At 35.4% G+C, this 25,640-nt stretch overlaps 1 protein-coding gene across 1 annotated transcript in view; it reads left to right on the top strand.

Moving 5' to 3' along the window:
* Nucleotides 1-25,640, top strand: part of SLC13A1 (solute carrier family 13 member 1) — a 250,421-nt gene that overhangs the window by 191,075 nt on the left and 33,706 nt on the right. The window contains exons 5-8 of the mRNA XM_019799434.2: nt 1,052-1,188; nt 3,339-3,526; nt 4,127-4,175; nt 4,257-4,305. Of these exons, the coding sequence (XP_019654993.1) occupies nt 1,052-1,188; nt 3,339-3,526; nt 4,127-4,175; nt 4,257-4,305 (423 nt within the window). The remainder of the gene's footprint in view (nt 1-1,051; nt 1,189-3,338; nt 3,527-4,126; nt 4,176-4,256; nt 4,306-25,640) is intronic.

The following is a 25,640-nucleotide window of genomic DNA, read 5'->3' as shown; positions in this document are numbered from 1 at the left end:
CTCTGTCCCTCCCCCCACCCTGCTCGTGCTCTCTCTCAAATAAATAAAATCTTTTAAAAAATGGTATAAACAAAAGGCATAGTTATTTTCCATCTCTTCTATTCCTTCTACCAGGTATTGTTTTTTTAAAAGGATATTTCCTCTTATAATCCTCTCCTTTCAGCACTGCCTTGTGATTCAGTTTAACTAAGCAGGTCCTAAAGTCAGGTCTCTTGAATATCCGTCTCATGAAGTACTACACCTAAAAATTTAAAAATAAGGTTTCTGTGCTTAGATAAGTTTAAAGAATATGTTGTGAATAGAATCCCACTCTGTGAGTGGAAATGCATGTTTATAAATAAAGGTTTTGAGTTAGACCTACAGGAAAGAAAGTTCTAGTATTTCAGAACTCTATGTCTTGTAAACTTATTTGACCATAAAATCTTTTTGTTGTTGTTGTTGTTTAAGGAAAAGATTAAGTACCTAACATACCTCAGAGCATTCTCTGATAAATAGGTTGACCCAAAATGTCTGTACACTCCACTAATCTCTGAATGGTGTTAGCTAAAAATGGCTTAAAATGTTGGCTCCTCTTTAAGGGTGTATTTTTTATAGCAAATAATTTTGAAGGTAAAAGCATTCGAAATATTTAGGAGTGACACTACAGTTTGGGCATAATGGATGGTAATGAAGACACTGGTGGGTTGGAGACTCAACTTGGACTTTCCCAAATCACTGTTGCTGCCATTCTGTTGCAGCATAAACCAGTTAATCGCAGTTTGGAGATGGAAAAATTAAGGCTTTGAAGGCACTTGCCTGATGTTACACAGCTATTTCAAAACCCAGTATCTTGGGTACTCTTTTTTGTATGTATTTTCCCTTAACACTGCTATTTCTGGGTAAGCATATAGAACATAGTTAAATTTGTATTGTCACATACCTACGTTTTTCCTAATAGAAAGATTAAGTAGTTTGAAGGTGAAAGTTAAGAGTAGCAAAAAAATGCTTTCTTGGGCAATATTATTTTTCCCGCACTGATGTAAGTAATCATGGGCTTAATTATAAATTTCAGGTGGCATCTGCTTATTTCAAAGATTTTCATCTACTGCTAATTGGAGTCATCTGTTTAGCAACATCAATAGAAAAATGGAATTTGCACAAGAGGATTGCTCTGAGAATGGTGATGATGGTGGGTGTGAACCCAGCATGGTAAGTACTAGGTTTACTTTCCAAACAGATCATTTTCTTGCAGAGCAAATAACTAAATAAGTGTAATGCACATCCAGGCGATCATTCATATCGCAGTATAATTCATGCCTTTCTTTCCTCTGCAAATATGAAAGTGTACTGGAGTTGTAAGAAGAAACAACAACAACTTTCAGGTCTAATTACAGGGTGATTGGAATAAGTGCACACAACCCTCTCACCTTTCATGCACAGTAGGAGCCAAAGCTGAGAATAGCCTTGAACCCCAATAGACAAGATTGATAGACTTCAGAGTAGATTTCAGTCCTATCTTGTTTATTTGGCTGATTACACATTCAAGACTTGTTCAAGAGCATCTTTGATCATAGGGAGGATGTTAAGAACCAAGGACAAAGACATTACTGGCAAAATACAAATGTGTGCAGAAGGTGAACATTTTTCTTTTTAAACGAACTATTGCAAAGTGAAACAATCAATGAAGAAATTTCATCTACAGAATGTGAAATCACTTAGTTGACTGATTTTGCCCACTGAAATAAGTGCTTTTTTCCGTTAAATTAATTAGCTATTTTAGTTTTAATTCTAGCTCTTGTTAAGAACATAGATGTGAGCTAAAAAAAAAAATTTCCAGTGTCATAAACACTTGCATGATAGCATTAAGCTCTAAAGTCTTAAGTGGTTTTTCCCTTCTCATTTTTCTTTGAAAATAAGAAAATTGTATTGAATTACGTTGCATAGTTCATTCTAGAGTATATCCACATCTGTGTTTATCATTTATGAATCAAATAGTTTTGTTAAATACAAAAAATAACTCAGATGAGACAAATTTTTAAAATATTTGTTATTTAAAATATTTATACTATGTTTGTATTGGAAAATTTCACTCTTGAGATGAAATGGTATTCCATGCCTCTCGGGGTGCTATAGAAACGTGTGTCTTTTCCTTGACCGTCTGCTCACTGACCACTGGAGATGGGTAGCGAACTACACAGTGGAGCAAGAGCCCTGCCCTTTATACCACTGAGTGGCTTTGCAATTTAAGGCATTTTCACCACACAGAAAGTTTATCTGCTCACTATCTTTTTTTATAGAAAGATTTCATGTCTTGCCAATGTCTTAAATTAAAGGCATTTCTAGGTTACTTTTTATTGAGAATCATTTCTTGTTTAAACAGATATCTAAAGAGTTTTATTTTCTTTTACATGTAGAAATTATTCCCCTGGTCGAAAGTTGAGACTTATGTTGTAGCAGTTGTCTTGCAGATCTACTTTTAAAGGTAGTCATACAATTTCATAAATGGCTCCATATGGAAAGATGTGCTTCTGAATGATTTTCTGGGATCTTCTACTCAAAAGGGACCATATTTTTTCCTCAAGTGTGATTTTGAAAGTTTCTAGATATGATTTAAACTCCTACAGTCTTAGATGTGTTATTTTTAAGGGAGAAAAACTACTCTATTTATAAGAGAAGACAATGTAATATATCCAGTACTTGACCACAGACAGGAATGTCAAATACAGGAAAGCATAAATAATAAAATCTACAGAAAATTCTGAAACCTCATTTTAGCTAGTAATTTTAACCATTTCCTCCACCTACCATATATTGAACCAGAATAGTCAACAGTAAAAAGTCGATTTAAAAATATTAATTTCTCTCCTTGCCCTCGTGCGTCCTTGGCACACATACTAATAAACTGAGATGTGACCAAAAGATAAAAGAAAGTAAGGGACCCTAAATTGAAAAACTGATTGCATTTCATCTACTAGTATTTCAAGGTAAGTGTTATCTGTAAAGGGCATTGAAATATTTGTATAATATTATAAGCTATTCTAGCATCTACTGACTTGCCATTTAGTTATACATTTCATCATTTCTCTGTTTTAAGAGAAGATGTTTATGATTCTAGGGAGACAAATATCGTAAGAACACTGCTCTCCCATGTGCCACTCTGATTCCTATCTGGCTATGACCGTCCTCAGGGTTTGCCATCAGAGAGGAACCCTAACTTCGGTGTGTTTTGAAAAAATGCCCAATTTAAAAACAGCATTCTTTACAGTTAAGTAATACAGAGCTAGTTAAGCTCTGTATGGAGAGTTTATGTATGCTCTCTATGGAGAGCATAGCCCATACAAAAAGCCCTCTCGTTTCAGGCTGACATTGGGGTTCATGAGCAGTACCGCCTTTTTATCAATGTGGCTTAGCAACACCTCAACGGCTGCCATGGTGATGCCCATCGTGGAGGCTGTGGCACAGCAGATCATCAGCGCCGAAGCAGAGGTCGAGGCCACTCAGATGACTCATTTCAGTGGCTCAACCAACCATGGACTGGAAACTGATGGTATCACATGTCGATACAGCTGCAGTGGGGTCTAATCATTTGGGCAGCGGGCAGAAACTCAAGAATTCTGGCTTATATTTTATTAACTGTCCATATGTGCATGATATGAATTTAACTTTCTCCTTTCTGTATTTCCCAATATTATACATTACCCAAATATCTTACCTTCAATTAATGGTCGAATTTATATTCTCTGGAAAAAGAGGAAGAATGCCCTTTGTACCCTCTATTCACTCTGATGGAACTCTCTCTCTCTCTCTGTCTCTCTCAGTAGACCCCAGGTTACTCTTTCATACTGAATTGACATTCCTGCATAATAGTGGGAATCTTTAATTCCTACATTCTATTTGGAAAAAGAATTACATTTGGCTGCAGTTATTTCTGGCTCTGATAAATTGCCCTGATGGAGTGTAAATGTTGGGGTGATATTTATATTTATAAAATATTTTATTAAGATGAATGTTATGTGAGTACAGGTGAATTTGTTTTAAGTTTCTAGTAATGCTTCCATCTTACACACACACACACACACACACACACACACACACACACACGCCAATAGCCCTTTAAATTATTTTTCTTTTATTTAATGTTTTGCAGAGGGTGTTGAAACAAATGAGAGGAAAGAGAAAACCATACCAGTTCCAGGGTAAAGAATATTGACATTTTGATTAGGATTTTCTAAATTACATTTTAATAAAATTATAAAATGGGTCAATTTACTTTTCAGATACAGTAATGATGCAGGAAAAATTTCAAGGAAGACGGAGCTGGAAAAGGTACATTAAATGTGATTCTCTGTAAATAATTATATGTGAAATTATATTAGATCTGCAGTTTAAAAATGTATGCATTTTATTTTTTATTTTTAGAGAGGGAGGGGGAGGGGCAGAGGGAGAGGGAAAGAAAGAGTCCTAAGCAGGATCCGCGCTCAGTGTGAGCCTGTTGCGGGGCTCTATCTCATGACCCTCAGATCATGACCTGAGCTGAAATCAAGAGGGTGATGCTTAACTGACTGAGCCACCCAGGTGCCCTGAGATGTATGCATTTTAAAATCTGTTACTTCCTTCCTTGTCTATAAATTACTTTGCTTGCCTAAACCAAAACACGGTGTAATGGTTTGATAAGCCCTCATAGATAGACATAGACTAAAATCAACATTCTGATATAGAACATTTTATGCTTTGAAAATTAGCATCATTATTTTCTTCTTTTACTGAGTTCATGGTGATGGGAGTTAGCATATGTAACTTAAAGAAATATAATTCCAGTCTCAGAATATTGTTTCATTTTCTTATTAAAATCTTATTAAAATTTTAATAAGATTAAATAAGGCCTATCCTCATTTCTTTCAGGTTATAAACTTCGAGCAACTCTTATTCGTGTAATTACAATCCAGTTATCTTTAGTGTCCCCACTAAAAAATTCCATGTGGAATTTATGAATTGCTACTGTCAAATACAAATGGAGTTGTTGTAGTCATTCTAGCTATTAAAGGAAGGAGACTTTTGTAAGCTATCCCACAGAATTCATTTCCCCAGAACAAATCACTATAAAAATTCTATACTAAGTTGTAGTGGGAGCAATAGATCTTGAGACCACTGAAAAATAATCCTGCATAGAAATAGTTTTCCAGTAACTATGGCATTAGGAATAGGAGAGCGGGGCATATGTTCTTTCCTCAGGCTATAATGCATTTACATTGCAACTCAGTAGGAGAAAGCAAACCTTCTTGTTATTTACAGAAATCTTCAAGGAAAGAGTGATTTCTCAGTAAAGAGAAGACAAATAACAAAGATAAGTTTTAAGCCATCAGCTACAGGGTTTTAAAGATGAGAATTGAATATATATTTCTGAAAACGTTATCACCTTTAGGAATAGAAGTAATTCTTTTAAAACAAAATCAACAGCATGGGAGGTATATTACCGAAGAATACATTAAAATGAGCTTTAAAAATTATGAAAATTGACAAGCCTAAACAGAAAGAATATCCTCGCACTCAGTAACTTTCTCACGGTCATCTTTAGAAACCCAGTTTTCTGGCATGATGCCTAAATTTTAGGTCAAGCCCCTTCAAATTGATTTGACGCCCAACCCTGTCCTTGGCATTGTAGAAAGTGCCACTGATGAAAAGACCTGTTCCTTGCTGTAAGCTGCTCAGAGTCTAGTGGGGAAGATGGACTTAAAAAAAAAAAAAGTGTGATGTAAATCCTACAACAAAAGCAGGCACAGAGGCTCAGTCTTCCAAAGGTGGAGCAACTAGCTCAGTCAGGGCGTATTGCAGGAGGGGCATGTGAGGAAAAGTGATTTGATCTGGAAGGAGACAGCATGTTCAGTCAGTAGACTGCAGACTCCATGCATGCAGGGACCATGTCTACTTTGTTCACCATCTAATCCCCTGGCACACTTCATTGCCTAACACAGGCTATGTATTCAGTAGATGTCTATCTTAATTAATTAAGTAAGTAAGTAAGTAATGAGTGAAAAGATAAGAGGTAGTCTAGTTAGAAAAAGCAATGAATTCAAAGACCCACGTATGTAGAGAACAGGGCTTTTTCAGGAAACGTCTCCACTGCAGGTGCTAGGGATGAGTTAGGCTAAGTGAAATGTCTAGCTAGCTTGAGCCGTGTTAAAAATCATTGTTCATGCCATGCCAAAGAGTTTAGAGTTTATCTTAGAGAAAATAGGAATCTTTGAAATGAGAGCAACATGGTAAATTCTGCCCATTGTGAAACTTACTATGGCAGCACTTTGAAGGGCAGAAACTGTAAACCTAAGTTTTCTTCTGATTAATCAGGCTTTGAGGACAAGAGACAGAGAAGTATAGAAGATGCCTCTGCTAGAGTAAACTAGGTGAAGGTAGGCTGTGGTGCCACTGATGGAGATGCAGAACACAAAAGGAGGAATAAGTTTTCAGTGGGTACACTATGTTTTCTTCTAGGAGCTTTACCGTTTGACGTCTTATGTTTAGGTCTTTAATCCATTTTGAGTTAATTTTGTGAGGAGTATAAGATAGGAGTCCAGTTTTTTTCTTCTGCATGTGGTTATCAGGTTTTCCCAACACCATTTATTGAAGAGGCTATCCTTTCTTCACTGAGTGTCTTAACTCCTTGTCACATGTTGGTTCACTGTAAATATGAGGATTTATTTCTGGGCTCTCGATTCTGTTCCGTTGGTCTGTATGTCTATTTTTATGCCAATTCCAGATTGTTTTAATTATATAGCTTAGTAATATAGTTTGAAACCGGGAAGTGTAATGCCTTCAGCTTTGTTCTTCTTTCTCAGGATTGCTTTGGCTATTCATGGAGATTAATTTCATTTTTGGTGGAAAGAAAATAAGGATTTGGAACTAAAATTTGTCAGCCCTAAAATTCCTGTAATAAAACTGCAAATTTCTGATATAGATGAGAATGATAATAATTTTGCCATTGCTGTTGCTGCTGATGGTGATGATTACACATTGGTTTTGAGAATGGTGGATAGTCAGTAGTCCCTCAGATTCCAGAAACTGATTAAAGAGTAGTCATATTCCAGTCCTGCATACCTAAAAATAGACATTTTCCATGACTTGCCAAGTTCTCTTCTTATTACAAGCCATGACCCAAACATTAGCAGAGCTCCCTACTTGTGTCCGGAATAAAAGTGGTGGGTAGGTACTTAGCCTGTCAATCCTGCATGAGTGTAAAAGTATTTAAAATATTTTTTGAGAAGAAAAGGAACAAAAAGAATGGAATACCCTAAAGGGACACTGGCAGTACAAGAAGAAATATATTTGTCAGGTTCCAGTGGGGCAACTGAGAGATCAGTCATCATCACTCATATTATTTCCATAAAAAGATGAGTTCCATATATCTGAAAATCATTTTTTACATACCAAAAGAAGAATCAAGTTGCGAGATTTTTCCCTTCCTCACAAGCACTGGTATCATTCAAAGAGATATCCCAGATTTTTACACTAGCTCAATTTCTAAACCTCCAGCCATCTTCAAATAAAAGGAATTGGAAAATCAGTCTGCTTTTAATGAAAGGTCTAAGATAATTGTTTTCCATTCATCTTATATAATGCGTAGTTCCCTAAAGGGAAAAAATCAAAGGAAAAGTGTCCTTGAACAAATTAAATCTTGTTTTTTAATTAGGTGTTTAGCTTGGGGGTGAAAATCCTTATTTTTGAAAACCAAATTCTGAATAAAGCACTGTTTAATGTTCTCCAAGAATTCAAAGGACCATAGTAACAGTACTAAGCATAGCTCATAATATCATGGTCTAGGGGCATTAATTCTGCCAAGTTAGGGGATATCAATTCTAGAATATCTGGTGTCCAGATCAGACATAAACAAAAGTTTGTTCTCCTTGGTTACTCTTCCATTTGATGCTGGGTGAAATTGGGTGGCAAAGCCAATTATTAGGGCTGTTCAGTCCTTACCTGACACAGCATAGCCGTCTTCTTTCACTTATTCAGCCAAATCTTGTAGTTTATAGAGAGATGATGATAGAGAAAGAGCAGCATCAAAGTGGCGAGAGATAACAAGTGTTGACAAGGATGTGGAGAAAGGGGAACCCCCATGCACTGTTAATGGGAATGTAAACTGCTGCAGCCACTACAAAAAACAGCATAAAAGTTCATCAAAAAATTAAAAATGGAATTACCATATGATCCAGCAATCCCACTTCTGGGTATATATCCAAAGGAAATGGAAACCAGATCTCAGAGAGGTATCTGCACTCCTATGTTCATTGCAGCATTATTCACAATAGCCACAACATGGTAAAAGTGTCCACCAATGGATGAATGGATAAAGAAGAGGTGGTATGCATGTACAATGGACTATTATTCAGCCACGAGAAAGAAGGAAATCTTGCCATTTGCAACAACATGGATGAAATTTGAGGGCATTATGCTAAGTGAAATAAGGCAGACAGAAAAATACAAATACCATGTGGTATCACTTATATGTGGAATCTAAAAAAATAAAAAGTTAAACTCATAGAAACAAAGAGTAGAAAAGTGGTTGTCAAGGGATGAGTGGTGGGGTGCAAACTTTTGGCCATAAGATGAATAAGGTCCAAGGATATAATGTAAAACATGGTGACTATACTTAACACTGTTGTATGGTTGGAATTGGTTGGAATTGGTTAGGGTAGTGGTATTTGAATGTCTGACAAAAGGAGGGAAGGAAGGGAGGAAGGAAGGAAGGAAGGAAAAGGAAGGAAGGAAGGAAGGAAGGAAGGAAAGAAGGGAGGGAGAGGAGAGGAGGAGAGGAGANAGGAGGAAGGGAGGAGAAAAGGAAGGAAGAAAAGAAAGAAAAATAGATGTGTGGGATGGCTGGATTGGGGTAATCTTTTCATGATGCATGCATGAGTCAGATCACAACTGTACACTTTAAATATCTTATAATTTTATTTGTTAACTATATCTCAATAAGGTTGAAAACAATTGTGGGATATTTTATGTGTACATCAAGGTGATTCGATGTAACATATTAACAGTGAAAGGATTCCCTCCATCTAGTTTATTGGAACCTACATGTTTCTAGTTTAGGCACGTCACATATTTTTTTATTATGTTCAATTAGCCAACATATTATTAGTTTTTGATGTAGTGTTCGCTTCACATATTTATCTTTTGCATGTCTGTGCATGTGTGACCACATTTGAGTACTATGTTCTTGACACTTTTCAATTGTGCAGTGCAGTGTTGTCAACTGTAGTTGCCAAATTTTGCATTGAATCTTTAGTCCTTACTCCTCTTATAGCTGAAAGTTTGTACCCTTTACATGGTCTTTTTAAACTGTGGCAATTTCCTATGCCTCTGGGAATAGGAGAAGCCAAACTTTTAAAAGAAATCATAACTATCCTATTTACTAATCCAATTAGAAGAACACATTTCATTCAAGAATTTGGAAGCCTCATTATCAATGTTACTATATCAGAACAAAAGATTAAACTTTTGATATATAATGAGGATCCAGTATCCTCCACAAACAGTATAGACTAGAGTGAAGGTGAATGCCTGCATATGGACAAGTAGGTAAAACCTAATTCATCTAAAATCACACCAGGTGTATGTATTTTCTGATAAAAGAAGGGACTAATGATGTACTATATGTTGGCTAATTGAACATAATAATTTTTAAAAAAGAAGATAGTGGGTGGCAACAGTTGGTGAGGTAAATTCACTTCTGAATAAAGAATTTTTTTAACATTTACCTTAAAAAAGAGAAAGGAATCACAGCAACAACCTGTGAATATGAGATTTCAATTTTTATTGCAGTCAAATGCAGTCAAAGCCCTAGTTCCATTAGTATCTATGCTTAGCTGTGTTTCCACAAAACATTTTGTTGTTAAAGAAATGATTGGCTGTTTTTTCCTGCTTTATCAAAGATTAGTTGCCCAAAGAGCCGAGGGTCCATTTCTGGGTTCTCTATTCTGTTCCATTGGTCCATGTGTCTGTTTTTGTGCCAGTACCATGCTGTCTTTGTGATCACAGCTTTGTAGTACAGCTCGAAATCCGGCATTACGATGCCCCCAGCTTTGTTTTTCCTTTTTAACAGTTCCTTGGCGATTCGGGGCCTTTTCTGTTTCCATACAAATTTAAGGACTATTTGTTCCAGTTCTTTGAAAAATGCCATTGGTATTTTGATCGGGATAGCATCCAGGGATGAACTGTATGGTGACTTAACAGAATATAATAAAAAAAAAATTTAAAAAAAAAAGAAATGATTGGCTGTTGATAATAGCTTTTGTCCCATATATCTTTCACTTTTGAATCACCAAAATGTAGTCCTTCACATTTGAAGTTACTGATATATCATCTAGCAAATAACATAAGTTCAGCCATGTTGGAAGCATCTGTACTTTCCTCTAACTGTATGGTAAGCCTCCCACACTATATAATTTATTCTAATACTGTATTTTGTTTTTTAAAATCCTCAACAGTGTTTTTCTATGCATCATCCAATTGTATTTCGTAACAAAGGAATACATTTATTTTATTTAATCCCCAAATTGTTTTTATGTACTTGATTATGAAGTATTTTATACATACACATATTTACGAAATGTAACAGAAAACTTTAAAGAATAACAAAATGTATAAAATTACCATTTTATTTATTTATTTATTACCATTTATATTTATATTTCACCCTCCAGCTTAATTAATTTTGATAAATCTCCACGAGCCCTTCTCTGATTCCATCTCCTTTCCTCACAGTCACACACCCTTCCCCTTGCTGACATAGCCACAGTCCAAAATGCTGTGTTAATCATGCTCTTGTTTTCTTTTCAGTGTTTCCATTTGTACTAGTTACTTATTCATCACAACAAAGACCCCAAATAGCAATAGTTTTAACAAGATAGAAATAAGCTGGTATGGTGGCTCCACAATCACGATGACCCTGATTCTTTGTGTCTCAGCTCTGCCATCCTCAGCACTTGACCGCTACCCATGGTGCAGGATTGCTGCCTCATCTCCCTCTATCCATTCTCTACTCCAGCTAGCGGGACAAGGAGACAGCAGAAGGCATATATACTTAGAAACTACTCTATTACTTCCCTGCTTTAGGATTATTCATATTTTCTATTTCTTCTTGAGTTGTATTTTTGGAGAACTTATGCATTCCATCTCAGATTTACTAGCATATGGTTGTTTATAATATCCACCAAGACCAATTTAATTTCTAAAGTATTTTTACTTATAGCTTTTGTCATTGCTAGTATTTCTACTTATGCTTTTCAACTTTTTTTGAATAGTCTTTCAAAAAATTTTCTCTTTTATTAGTCTTGTCAAAGAACTGACTTTTGGCTCTTTGGTCATATTTTATATGTATTCTGATTTATTAAATTCCTCTCTTTATTATTTTGTTCTGTCTACCTTATTTTTGAATTCATTCTGCTGCTCTTTTACTTTTTAAATTAGACATTTACGTTATAAAATTTGAGCTTTTCTTCTCTTCCAAAGTAAAAATTTAAGGAGATGAATTTCCTTCCATTAATTTAGCTATACCACATATTTTTCAGTTCTTTGTGTCTTCTGGATTTCTATTATGCTAGCTTCTTTCATTCATGAATTTCTTAGAAGTGTATTTTTTTTTAAAGATTTTATTTATTTATTTGACAGAGAGACAGCCAGCGAGAGAGGGAACACAAGCAGGGGGAGTGGGAGAGGAAGAAGCAGGCTCCTAGTGGAGGAGGCTGATGTGGGGCTCGATCCCATAACGCCGGGATCACGCCCTGAGCCAAAGGCAGACGCTTAACCGCTGTGCCACCCAGGTGCCCCCTTAGAAGTGTATTTTAAAATTTGAAATAAATGAGGCTTTTGTAACTACTTTTTGTTTTTTTTTTAATTTTCTGACTTAATTTTACTGTGCTCAGAAATTGGCTTGTATGACATCAGTTCTTCTAAACTTGTTAAGGCAGATTTCTGGGCTAGCACATGGTCAGTTGTGATAAATATTTCATTGTGCTTAAAAAGAATTGTATATTCTCAACTTACCGGTGCAATATTTTCTAAAAGTCTGTTAGATCAAGTTTGCTAGTTTTTATTTTTCAAATCGCCTGTGACCTCATTTTCTGTCTACTTAACCCAGCAATTAATGAAACTGTTTTGTTAAAATCCCCCTCTAGGATATGGGTATGTCTATCTCTCCTGTTAGTTCTGTCAATTTTGATTTCTATATATTTTTAGATTATTTAGATTATGTTATTGTGTCCCTACCAGTTTAGAATGTTTATATATTCCTGGTTAATTAATGCTTTTACCATTTTGCAGTGCCCCTCTCAATGTATAATAATGTTTTTGGGGTCTTAGAGTTTATTTGTCTGATGCTAATGTAGCAATGCCAGCTTTCTTTTTTTTACATTTATTTTATTTCATTTTAATTCTAGTATAGTTGACATACAGTGTTATATTAGTTTCAGGTCTACAATATAGTGATTCAACATTTCTATATATTAGTCAGTGCTCATCGTGATAAGTGTACTCTTAATTCCTTTCACCTTTTTCACCCATCCCCCCACCCACCTCCACTATGGTAACCATTAATTTGTTCTCTGTTGTTAAGACTCTGTTTTTTGGTTTGTCTCTTTTTTCTTTGTTCTTTGTTTTATTTTTTAAGTTTCACATATGAGTGAAATTGTATGATATTTGTCTTTCTCTGACTGACTTATTTCACTTGGCATTATACCCTTTAGATCCATCCATGTTCTTCCAAGTGACAAGATTTCATTCTTTTTTGTGGCTGAGTAATATTTCAGCGCGTGCGTGCATGTGTGTGTGTGTGTGTGTGTGTGTGTGTGTGTATGTATCATATCTTTATCCATTCATCGGTTGATGGACACTTGGGCTGCTTCCATAATTTGGCTATTATAAATAATGCTTCAATAAACATAGCAGTTTATATCTTTTTTTTTTAAAGATTTTTTTAATTTCTTTATTCGACAGAGATAGAGACAGCCAGCGAGAGAGGGAACACGCAGGGGGAGTGGGAGAGGAAGAAGCAGGCTCATAGAGGAAGAGCCTGATGTGGGGGCTCGATCCCATAACGCCGGGATCACGCCCTGAGCCGAAGGCAGACGCTTAACCGCTGTGCCACCCAGGCGCCCCAGTTTATATCTTTTTGAATACTGTTTTCATATTTTTGGGGCAACTACCCAGTAGTAGAATTATTGGATCATATGGTAATTATATTTTTAATTTTTTGAGGAACCTGTATTGTATGGAACCTCTATTGTATTTGTTCTTCCATCCATGAGCACAGAATATCTTTCCATTTGTTTCTATCATCTTCAGTTTCTTTCATCAGTGTTTTATAGTTTTCAGAGTACCAGTCTTTCACCTCTTGGTTAAGTTTATTCCTAGGTATTTTATTATTTTGGTGCAATTGTAAATGGGATTGTTTTCTTAATTTCCCTTTCTGCTGTTTCATTATTAGTGTATAGAAATGCAAAGTATTTCTGTATATTGATTTTGTATCCTACAACCTGACTTAATTCATATACCAGTTCTCATAGATTTTTGGTGGAGTCTTTCAGGTTTTCTATATATATAGTATCGTGTCATTTGCAAATAGTGAAAGTTTTATTTTTTCCTTACCATTTGGATGCCTTTTATTTCTTTTTGTTGTCAGACTGCTGTGTCTATGACTTCTAGTACTATGTTGAATAAAAGTGATGAGAGTGGACATCCTTGTCTTCTTCCTGATCTTGAGGGATAAGTTCTCAGTTTTTCACCACTGAGTATGATGTTAGTTGTGGGTTTTTCATATATGGCCTTTATTATGTTGAGGTATATTCCTTTCTAAACCTAACTTATTGAGAGTTTTTGTTATGAATGGATGCTGTACTTTGTCCAATGCTTGCTCTTTTTTTTGCATCTGTTGAAATGATCATATGATTTTTATCCTTTCTCTTATTGATGTCATGTATCATATTGATTGATTTGCAAATATTAAACCACACTTGCATCCCAGGAATGAATCCCACTTGATTATAGTGAATATTTTTTTAATGTATTGTTGAATTCAGTTTGCTAGTATTTTGTTGAGGATTTTTGCATCTATGTTTGTCACACATATTGGCCTCTAATTCTCTTTTTTTTTTGTAATGTCTTAATCTGGTTTTGGTACCAGACTATGCTGGCCTCACAGAATGAATCTGAAAGCTTTCCTTCCTCTTCTGTTTTTTGGAATAGTTTGAGACGGATAAATATTAACTTTTCTTTAATGTTTAGTAGAATTCACCTGTGAAGACATTGGGTCCTGGACTTTGTTTGTTGGGAGTGTTTTGATTACTGACTCAATTGCATCCATGGTAATTGGTCTGTTCAAATTTTCTGTTTCTTTCTGAATCAGTTTTGGGAGGTTATATGTTTCTAGGAACTTACCCATTTCGTCTAGGTTGTCCAATTTGTTGGTGGATAATTTTTCATAATAGTCTTTTATAATCCTTCATATTTCTGTGGGGTCAGTTGTTATTTCTTCTCTTCAATTTCTGAATTTGTTTATTTGCATTGTCTCCTTTGTTGTTGTTGTTGATGATGAATCTGACTAAAGCTTTATCAATTTTGTTAGTCTTTTCAAAGAACCAACTCCTGGTTTCGTTGATCTGTTCTGTTTTTTTGCTTTTGTTTTTTGTTTTGTTTTTTAGTTTCTACTTTGTTTATTTCTATTCTAATCTTAGTTATTTCCTTTCTTTTACTGGTTTTGGGTTTTGTTTGTTCTTTTTCGAGTTCCTTTGGGTGTAAGGTTAGGTTGTTAATTTGAGAATTTTCTTGCGTCTTGAGGTAAGCCCGTATTGCTATGTACTTCCCTCTTTGAACACCCTTTGCTGCCTTCCAAAGATTTGGACCATTGTGTTTCCATTGTAATTTGTCTCCATGTATTTTTAAATTTTCTCTTTCATTTCTTGGTTGACCCATCCAGTGTTACATAGCTTGTTATTTAACCTCCACGTATTTGTACTCTTTCCAGATGTGTGTGTGTTTGTGTGTGTGGTTGGTTTCTAGTTTCATAGTGTTGTTGGAAAACATGCATGGTATGATTTCAGTCTTTTTGAATTTGTTGAGACTTATTTTGTGGCCTAATATGTGATCTATTCTGAAGAGTGTTCCATTCACACTTGAAAAGAATGTGCATTTGCTGTTTTAGAATGGAATGTTCTGAATAGATCTGTTAGGTCCATCTGGCCCAGTATGTCATTCGAAGCTACTGTTTCCTTGTTAATTTTCTGTATGGATGATCTATCCATTGATGTAAGTGGGGTGTTAAAGTCCCCTACTATTATTATATTACTATCTATTACTTCCTTTATGTTTGCAGTTATTTTCTTTTGTTCTTTTTTTTTTAAGATTTTATTTATTTGTCAGAGAGAGACAGGGAGAGAGAGCACAAGCAGGGGGAGAGGCAGGCAGGAGGAGAACCAGGCTCCCTGGTGAGCAAGGAGCCCGATGTGGGACTCAATCCCAGGACCCTGCGATCATGACCTGAGCTGAAGGCAGACGCTTAACCAACTGAGCCACCCAGGCGTCCCTTTTTTTGTTCTTTATTTAGTTCATCCTACACACACACACACACACACACACACACACACACACACACAGAGTGATATTCTATGCTCTATTATTTTAGATTTCCTGAACATTTTATCATGTGTATTAGTCAACTAGATCTGTCATAACAAAACACCACAGACTTGGTTTAAACAACAGAAATTTATTTTCTTACATTCCTGTAAGCTAAAAGTCTAAGATCAAGGAGCCATCAGGGTTAGTTTCTGGTGAGGCCTTTCTTCCTGGCTTGTAGAGAGCTTGCCTGCTCATTGTGTCTTCACATAGCCTTTTCTCTATGAGAAGCAGAGAGAAAAAGAGACATCTCTGTCTCCCTTCCTCTTCTAAGGACACCAGCTTTATCAGCTTAGGGCCCCACCTTCGTGACCTCATTTAGAACCTTAATTACCTCCTTAAGGTCCCTATCTCCAAATACAGTCACACTGGGTGTCAGGGATTCAACATATGAATGTGAGGTGGACACAGTTCACACTTTAATATCATGTATACTTGATTTATAAAAATGTAAAAATAATCCATTATTTTCTTCCTCTTGAACAGGACAAAGACCTTAGGACATTTCAACTACACCATCCCTTCCTATTTACATGTGACTATTTTCTAAGTTTTTAGTTCTAGTCTATCATTCTCCTATAAACTATATAATTTTATTTTTTAAATCAATGCTTTATAGGATTATGTACATATTTACTAATATCTTTGCTCACCGTTGTTTCTTGCTTCCTAGACATTCTACCTGGGGTGATGCTCCTTCTGTTTAAATATATCTTTTGAATGTACTTCAGAGAGAACCTTTTGGTTGTAAACTCTGTTTTGTTTTATTTAAAGATCTTTATAATTCCTGAAATACATGTTTGTGGTTATAGATTTCTAGATTGACCGTTATTTATTCTTTGCACATTGCGATGTAATTCTACTGTTTTTTACTTTTTTGCTTTTGACAAATAAGCTAGTTGTCATTCACATTACCATTCCTTTAATAAACAATCCTTTCTCTTTGGTTACTTTAAGGACATGCATGTGTCTATGTGCATGTGTGTATGCTGAATCTTTTCCAATAATCTTTGAGAATTCTCAGCCATTATTTTCTCTGGTCTCCAGTTAAACACATGTTAAACTTTCTCATTCTGTCTTCCAGGCTTTTTAATACCTCTTTATTTTCCTTCTGTATCTTGCTTTATTTTCCTTCTGTATCTTGCTGTACTACATTATGAATATCTTCAGATCTATCTCCCAGTTCATTAATTCTCCCTTTGGCTCTGTCTATTTTATTGTTTAACCCAAAAATAAATTGTTATTTAAGTTTTAATTTCTATAAATTCTACTTGTCTCTCTTTAAGATTTGCTTGGTGATTTTTATAGTCTCTTTCTCTTTACTCATATTTTCCATCTCCTTAATTTTGTTAATCATAAATTAATTTACTTATATTATATGTCTAATAACTCTAGTGGCTGAAGTCCTATAGATCTCTCTTTGGCCTCTTTTGTTTTCTGCTGGTTCTCACTTTTGTTGCCTTATTTGTGTGTGTGTGTGTTGGTGGCAGTGGTGGGGGGTGTTATGTTTTTTTTTTCTTTTTCTTTTTCAATTTTTTATTTAAATTCCAGTTAACATACAGTGTAATATTAGTTTCAGGTGTAGAATTTAGTGATTCATCACTTACATGCAACACCCAGCGCTTATCACAACAATTCCCCTCCTTAATCCCCATCACCTATTTAACCCAACCCCCCCAACTCCCCTCCAGTAACCCTCAATTTGTCTTCTATAGTTAAGAGTTTACTTTCTGGTTTGCCTCTCTTTCTTTCCCCTCTATGTTCATCTGGTTTTTTTTCTTAAATTCCACAAATGAGTGAAATCATACGGTGTTTGTCTTTCTCTGACTGACTTAATATTGCTTAGCATAATACTCTCTAGCTCAATCTATGTCATTGCAAATGGCAAGATTTCATTCTTTTTTGTGGTTGAGTAATATTCCATTGCATGTATTTTATATACACACACACGTGCATGTACATATACACATATCTTCTTTATCCATTCATCAGTTGATGGACATTGGGCTCTTTTCATAGTTTGGCTATTGTTAATAATTCTGCTATAAATATTGGGATGCATGTATCCCTTTGAATCAGTACTTTTGTATCCTTTGGATAAATACTGAGTAGTGCAACTGCTGGATCATAGGGTAGTTCTATTTTTAACTTTTTGAGGAAACTCCATGCTGTTTTCCAGAGTGGCTGCACCAGTTTGCATTTCCATGAACAGTATGAGAGGGTCACCCTCTCTCTGCATCCTTGCCAATATCTGTTGTTTCCTGTGCTGTTAATTTCAGCCATTCTGACAGGTGTGATATCTCATTGTAGTTTTGATTTGTATTTCCCTGATGACGAGTGACGTTGATCATCTTTTCATATGTCTGTTAGCCATCTGTATGTGTTCTTTGGAATATGTCTATTCATGTCTTCTGCCCACTCTTAAACTGGATTATTTGTTTTTTGGGTGTTGAGTTTTATAAGTATTGAAATGCTAGTTTTCTTTAAAACTTCTGTGGGAATTCCTTAAGTCCCGGGTTGCAACTGCATGGAAGAGCTTTTTTTTTTTTTTTTTTTAAGATTTTATTTATTCGACAGAGATAGAGACAGCCAGCGAGAGAGGGAACAAGCAAGGGGAGTGGGAGAGGAAGAAGCAGGCTCATAGTGGAGGAGCCTGATGTGGGGGCTCGATCCCACAATGCCGGGATCACGCCCTGAGCCGAAGGCAGACGCCCAACCGCTGTGCCACCCAGGCGCCCCGGAAGAGCTTTTGTATTATTGTTTTTATTTTAACAGACGGGGAACACCAATTTAGGCTAAAAATGTTTGTGATTAGGAGGTTTCAGGCTACATTATGTTTTCCCTTACGTCAGCATGAAATTTTCTTGCTGTCTACTTTTGCAAAGGATCCCAGCTTTATGAGTGTTTTCCTATATAATTCCCCATAAAGGATGGGCCTTAGGCATTATCTGCCATACCCAACTCTTTGTGCAAAAGAAAAAATTGAAATCCTCAAATCAAAAAGCTGCCTAGTCACTCACTTAAGATTCCCACTTTCACATTATTTAGGGTCAAGGCAAATTATTTACTTTTGTTTTGTTTTGTGATACACTTTTAAGGTTTTTTTTAAATATTTTAAACAGCATTTTATTTAAGAAGAAATCTGATTTGTCATGTGGCTGAAAAGAAAAATCTATATTAACTATATATTATGTCAGTCATATTTACTCTATGGAAAGAAAAAGATTTTTTCCAATACATGTATATTTTTATTTTTGGCTAGTCACAAATAAATTACAAGGGAAGCTTCTAAATATTTAAAATTTAGGATAATAACATTTCATAAAATAAATCTTGGATTTAATTATGATTTTCGATATTGCTGAAAAAGCAGAATTTTTACAAAGAGCCCTCAGGTCTTAAGTGCTAAATTTTAAATATCTTTCTATTTGTCATATTACTACTATTTAAACTAACATTCTAATTCACAATACGCAACATAATTCTTTATTAACTACAGTGAATATAAATCATATTTCCAGGAGTCTTACTGATAACTTCAATTTTGTTACCAACTGCTCTGAGTTTTTCAGATTATAACAGATTAGATCCTTACCAGATCTTCATGAAGAGTTCATATCATGAGTAGAAGGATCTCCTCTCATATTTTCTTGCTGTTCACTTATGTATTATCTTTACTGTGGGCTTTCTTTACATAAATAATTTCCTATAGAAATCATTTAAAGCCACATTCACGTAATGAAATGGCTCTTTTAATTAAAATTAGAAAGCAATATCTGTTATCCCCTTAACCAAGCACATGTAAACCCAATATGCTGAGAGCAAACAAAGGAGACAGGGCCCCACTGTCATTTCCTCTTCACACTATGGAGCTTTTACTCTCCCCCCCACCATCTTTCACCTATATCATCCACTAATGTATGGACCATGAAGGGATCAAAGTCAATCTGTGCAATAATTATTGGTTAATTATTAGTTAAGATTCATTTATTTATCTTTTAATGTAAACAGAAAAATATTGCATCTTCCAATAAGATGCCAGATTGAATATGCCCATTTACCTTCACTCTCTCTTAAATCTCCATTAAAACAAGAACAATAGACCTTTTAAGTCATAAGTCACAATTACACAAATGTCAAGAGAAGAGATTACAGCAAAATCATTTTGGAGGCTGGAAAGTAAAAGGATGGGTAGGAAATGACTCAGTTATCTCATAAAAGTGGAATCCTAAGTCAAAAGAAAGGAAAGACAAACAATCCAGGTTACATAGCAGCAGTCTTCAAAGTTTTTAAAATGTTGAAAATCAGGGGATAAGTAAAAAATTGCTTATGAAAAGAGTTGAATTCCCAAAGTTTTCCTCAACTCTACATAGATGCAACTGCTTCTTCTCCACCAAACAGAAGTGTCATCTTTAGACTGGTAAAGCAGAGGGTAAGGAGAACCAGACACAGTTCAGGTCACAGAAGGGTTTCACAATGAAAACAGGGGCATTTGAGAGGCAGTTTATGTGCTGAATGGTGAGAACTTTGCCTTCTACTCAACTGGTCCCAGGAGCCAGGCCCATACCTTCCAGGTGTCAGCAGGGACGAAACCAGGAGATCCTTCCCTGGAGAATGTAACCAACACAAAGAAAAAGTGAAAATGTATATACCATTGGATTTTCTCAGAAGAAGAGGCCCAGTCAGATGATACTGCAGTAAAGCCCACAGTCAACAACAACTCCCAAAGCACATGTACAGATCTTCCAAACAGCTTTTCTTTGTCTTAAATATGAGCAAACAATGAGAAAGTTCTCCATATCTGAAGAAAACCTCGGGCATAAGAGAGTTCCAAAGAAACAAAAAAGAAGCAGAAAGTTGAAGGAAACAGAGACCATGCAAGAAGAAGAAAACACAAGAAAATAAATTATCATTAATATAGTCAGAGAGGCAAACAAAGGAATTGCATTCATGGAATATGAATGGTATCCCTTTTCTTCACAACATAGATATATTTATTGTTTTATTTTTGCTTCTTGTTTACAAACACATATAGCATACAATATATGCTGTCTTGCACCTTCCTTTTTTTAATTTTTATTTTTTGATAAATTTATACCCACTGCACCTATTTATCTGACTCCCTTACCCCCTGCCTCTGGCAACTACCAATCTGTTCTCTGCATCTATGAGCTTGTTCTTTTGTGTGCTTTTGTATTTGTGGGTTTTTTTTTTTTTAAAGATTCCACTTGTAAGAGAGATCATATAATATTTGTCTTTCTCTGACTTATTTCACTTGGCACAATGCCCTTGATTTCTATTTGTGTTGTCACAAATGGCAAGATTTTTTTTATAATAATATTTTTTTATTATATTATGTTAGTCACCATACAGTACATCCCTAGTTTTTGATGTAAAGTTCCATGATTCATTACTTGCGTATAACACTCGGTGCACCATGCAATACATGCCCTCCTTAATACCCATTACCAGCCTATCCCAATCCCCCCCCCAAACCCTCAGTTTGTTTCCCAGAGTCCGTAGTCTCTCATGGTTCATTACCCCTTCTGTTTACCCCCCCTTCATTCTTCCCTTTCTTCTCCTGCCGATCTTCCTACTTCTTATGTTCCATAAATGAGTGAAACCATATGATAATTGTCTTTCTCTGCTTGACTTATTTCGCTTAGCATTATCTCCTCCAGTCCCGTCCATGTTGCAGCAAATGTTGAGAAATCGTTCTTTTTGATGGCTGAGTAATATTCCATTGTATATATGGACCACAGCTTCTTAAACCAGTCATCTGTTGAAGGGCATCTCGGCCAAATGGCAAGATTTTATTCATTTTTATGGCTGAGTAATATTCCACTGTGTACATATACCACAATTTCTTTATCCATTTATCCATCAGTGGTCTCTTAGGTTGTTTCCATATCATTGCTATTGTAAATAATGTTGCAATGAATGTAAGCATGCATGTTTCTGAATTAGTGTTTTCATTTTCTTTTGGTAAATACCCCAAAGTAGAATTGCTACATTGCATGGTAGTGCTATTTTAATTTTTTGAGAAACTTCCATACTGTTTTCCATTGTGGCTACACCAATTTACATTCCCACCAACAGTGCACAAGGGTTCCTTTTTTTCTACATCCTCACCAACACTTATTATTTCTTGTCCTTTTGATAATAATTATACTAAAAGGTATGAGGTGATAGCTCATTGTGGTTTTAATTTGTATTTCCCTGATGATTAATGATGTTGAGCATCTTTTCATGTGCCTGTGGGTCATTTGTATGTCTTCTTTGGGAAAAAGTCTATTCAGACCTTCTGCCCATTTTTTGATCAAATTACTTGGGTTTTTTGCTATTGAGCTATATGAGTTCTTTATATATGTTGGATATTAGCCCTTTACCGACATATGATTTGAAAATATTTTCTCTCATTTAGTAGGTTGTCTTTTCATTTTGTTGATGGTTTCCTTTGCTGTGCATAAACTTTTTAGTAGGATGCAGCCCCACTTATTTTTGCTTTTGTTGTTTTTGCTTTTGGTATCAGATTCAAACAATCATCACCAAGATCTATGTCAAAGAGCTAACCATCTATGTTTTCTTCTAGGAATTTTATGGTTTCAGTTCATATGTTCAAGTCTTTAACCCATTTTGAGTTAATTTTTGTGTATGCTATAACATTGTGGTAAAATTTCATTGTTTTGCATGTGGCTGTCCAGTTTTTCCAACATCATTTATTGAAGAAGCTGTCCTTTTTCCATTGTATACTCTTGGTTCCTTTGCCATAAATTAATTGACTATATCTTTGGGGGTTTATTTTGGGGCTCTCTATTCTGTGCCATTGACCTATGTGTCTATTTTTATGCAAATAGCATACTATTTTAATTCCAGTAGATTTTTAATATAGCTTGAAATCAGGCAGCATGATGCCTCTAGCTTTTTCTTCTTTCTCAAGATTGCTTTGGCTATTCAGGGTTTTTTGTGGTTCCAAACAAATTTTAAGATTGTTTGATTTTTTGTGTGAAAAATGTCATTGGAATTTTGATATCAAATTTGCATCACATCTGTAGATTGCTTTGGGTAGTTTGGGTACTATAGATAGCTTCTGAGTAATATCAATTTTAACAATATTGATTCTTCTAATCCACAAGCATAGAATATCTTTCCATATATTTGTATCTTCTTCAGTTTCTTTCATTAATATCTTATAGTTTTCAATATACAAGCCTTTCACATCCTAGATTTTTTTCATGCAATTATAAATGAGATAGTTTTCTTTGTTTCTCTTTCTGACAGTTCATTTTAGTGTATAGAAATGCAACAGATATTTGCATATGGGTTTTATATCCTCCAACATTATTGAATTTTTTTTATTAGTTCTAACAATTTTTTGATGAAGTCTTTAGGGTTTTCTATATATAATACCATTTCATCTACAAATAGTGACAGTTTTACTTCCTCCTTTCCAGTTTGGGTGCCTTTTTCTTTCCTTGCCTAATTGTCCTAGCTAGGACTTCCAATACTGTGTTCAGTAGAAATGGTGAGAGTGGGCATTCTTGTTTTGTTCCTGATCTTAGGAGAAAGACTTTAAGCTTTTCACCATTGAGTATGATGTTAGCCGTGCGCTTGTCATATATAGCCTTTTTTATGTTGAGGTATATTTCTTCTCAACCCACTTTATCATAAATGGATGTTCAATTTTGTTAAACACTTTTCTACAATTATTTCTATGGTCATTTTATTTTTTCCCCTCATTTTGTTAATGAGGTGTATCACATTGACAACCTGCAAATGTTGAATCATCCTTGAGTCACTGGAATAAATTTCATTTAATGGTGTATGATCCTTCAAATGTATTCTTGAATTTTGTTGAGGATTTTTGCATCTATGTTCATCATGGATAGTGATGTGTAATTATCCTTTTTTTTTTTTAATTATCTTTTTTTGTAGAGTCCTTGAATGGTCTTGGTATAGGGTAACGCTGGTCTCATAAAATGAGTTTGGAAGATCCCTCCTCTTCTATTTTTTGGAAGCTTGAGAAAGATTGGTATTAATTATTCTTTGATGTTTGGTGAAATTCACCAGTGAAGCCATCTAGTCCTGGCCTTTTTTTTGAGAGGTTTTGGATTACTGATTCAATCTCCTTACTAGTAATCTGTCTGTTCACATTTTCTGCTTCATCATGATTCAGTATTGGTACAATGTATGTCTCTAGGAATTTATCCATGTGGCGTTCTTTAAAAGAGGAACAAGAAGACAAAAAATAAAATATGAATATAAATAAAATATAAAATAAATATGTAAAATGATATAAAATATATCATAAATGGAAAATTTAGTAGAAAAATGGGAAGAAACAAGATAAGAGAATAATAGGAAATTTCAGAAAAAGAATAGAGAAAACTGAGGAGACTACATCAAAAATTGAAGAAAATTTCCATAGTGGAAGAATATAATCCCACTGGGTGCCTGGCAAGAGATGAAACACACATTGAGATGGTTATTGATAGTTCAGAATATTATGAGAAAAGAGAAGATCCTAAAAGTTTTCAGAAAACGGGAAAAACTGATTCTTTAAGAAGGATAAAAAATATGAATGGCTGGGGGTGCCTCGGTGGTGCAGTCGTTAAGCGCCTGCCTTTGGCTCAGGGCGTAATCCCGGCGTTGTGGGATCGAGCCCCACATCAGGCTTCTCCGCTAAGAGCCTGCTTCTTCCTCTCCCACTCCCCCTGCTTGTGTTCCCTCTCTCGCTGGCTATCTCTCTCTGTCAAATAAATAAATAAAATCTTTAAAAAAATATATGAATGGCTGAAGACTTCTCTACAGCAACACCGGAAACTCAAACAATGGGGGGAAAATGCTTTCAACATTCTGCATAACATTTATTTTCAATTTTGAAATCAATATCCAGTCAAACTATCAATGAAGTGAGAAGATAGACTAAAGTCGAGGTAGTTCTTTGTGGGTGTAGAGAAAAAATGACTAGAATTAAGACAGGTTAGGAAGGCCCTGGAAGAGGTGCTCTAAGACAGTGAAGTTGGTAGAATATTTGATGTAGATTAAGTATCTTATCATTTGATTGTTCTTTTTTTTTTTTAAAGATTTTATTTATTTATTTGACAGATTAGAGCCAGCCAGCAAGAGAGGGAACTCAAGCAGGGGGAGTGGGAGAGGAAGAAGCAGGCTCATAGCGGAAGAGCCTGATGTGGGGCTTGATCCCACAACGCCGGGATCACGCCCTGAGCCGAAGGCAGACGCTTAACCGCTGTGCCACCCAGGCGCCCCTCATTTGATTGTTCTGAGAGAAGATTTAAACAACCGTGGACTAGTTTGGGGCCATTTAGTGGTTATTTAAAAAATTAAGAAAATCTTGGGAAACTAAGTAAGCAAGGAGGGGTAGAAAAGGAGTACAAAACAGGGAATGTAATATAGATCATATTGCTCAGATGTTCATGGAGCTGTACTCTGGACAACATGCTGAACGTTGAACTCTGCTCTAAGTAAACTTATGTAGCCATAATGGGAAGATGATGGGGACATGAAAAGTCTGAGTGTGTTCAGTGGTCAAGTCTATGAAAGAAAGCTAAATTTTCATCATTTAACATAGTAGAAATTTAATTATAATGCCTACAACTGAGAAATCAGCATATGGTATCATGCAAATAAATATCCAAAAAAAGCTAGAAGATTTGAAACTGGCTGTCTTTGGCAAGCAGAAAATGACTGGCCAGAACTAATATTTTGTACAATTAGCCTTACATAATTATTTAAATATAAATAGAAACCCTAACATTTTCATACCACTCTCACCCCCGTGAATTCTTTTGTACATGATTGGAGACCACTGGTTTAGCTCATGCTGGTTCATGTATGCATTTTTAGTAACCAAGATTGGAAATGTTCAATATGCCCCCGAATCTGCTGTCATAGCCACCAGGTGGCAATAGTGAGTTATATCTGGACAGGCAAGATTTCTGTTCTGAAATGTCCCTTGAGCACCACCAGTATGA

This window comes from Ailuropoda melanoleuca, chromosome 1 (genome assembly GCF_002007445.2).
Source record: "Ailuropoda melanoleuca isolate Jingjing chromosome 1, ASM200744v2, whole genome shotgun sequence".
NCBI lineage: Eukaryota > Metazoa > Chordata > Mammalia > Carnivora > Ursidae > Ailuropoda > Ailuropoda melanoleuca.
The sequence above is the reverse complement of the archived record's forward strand: the minus strand, read 5'-3'. Positions and strand labels throughout refer to the sequence as shown.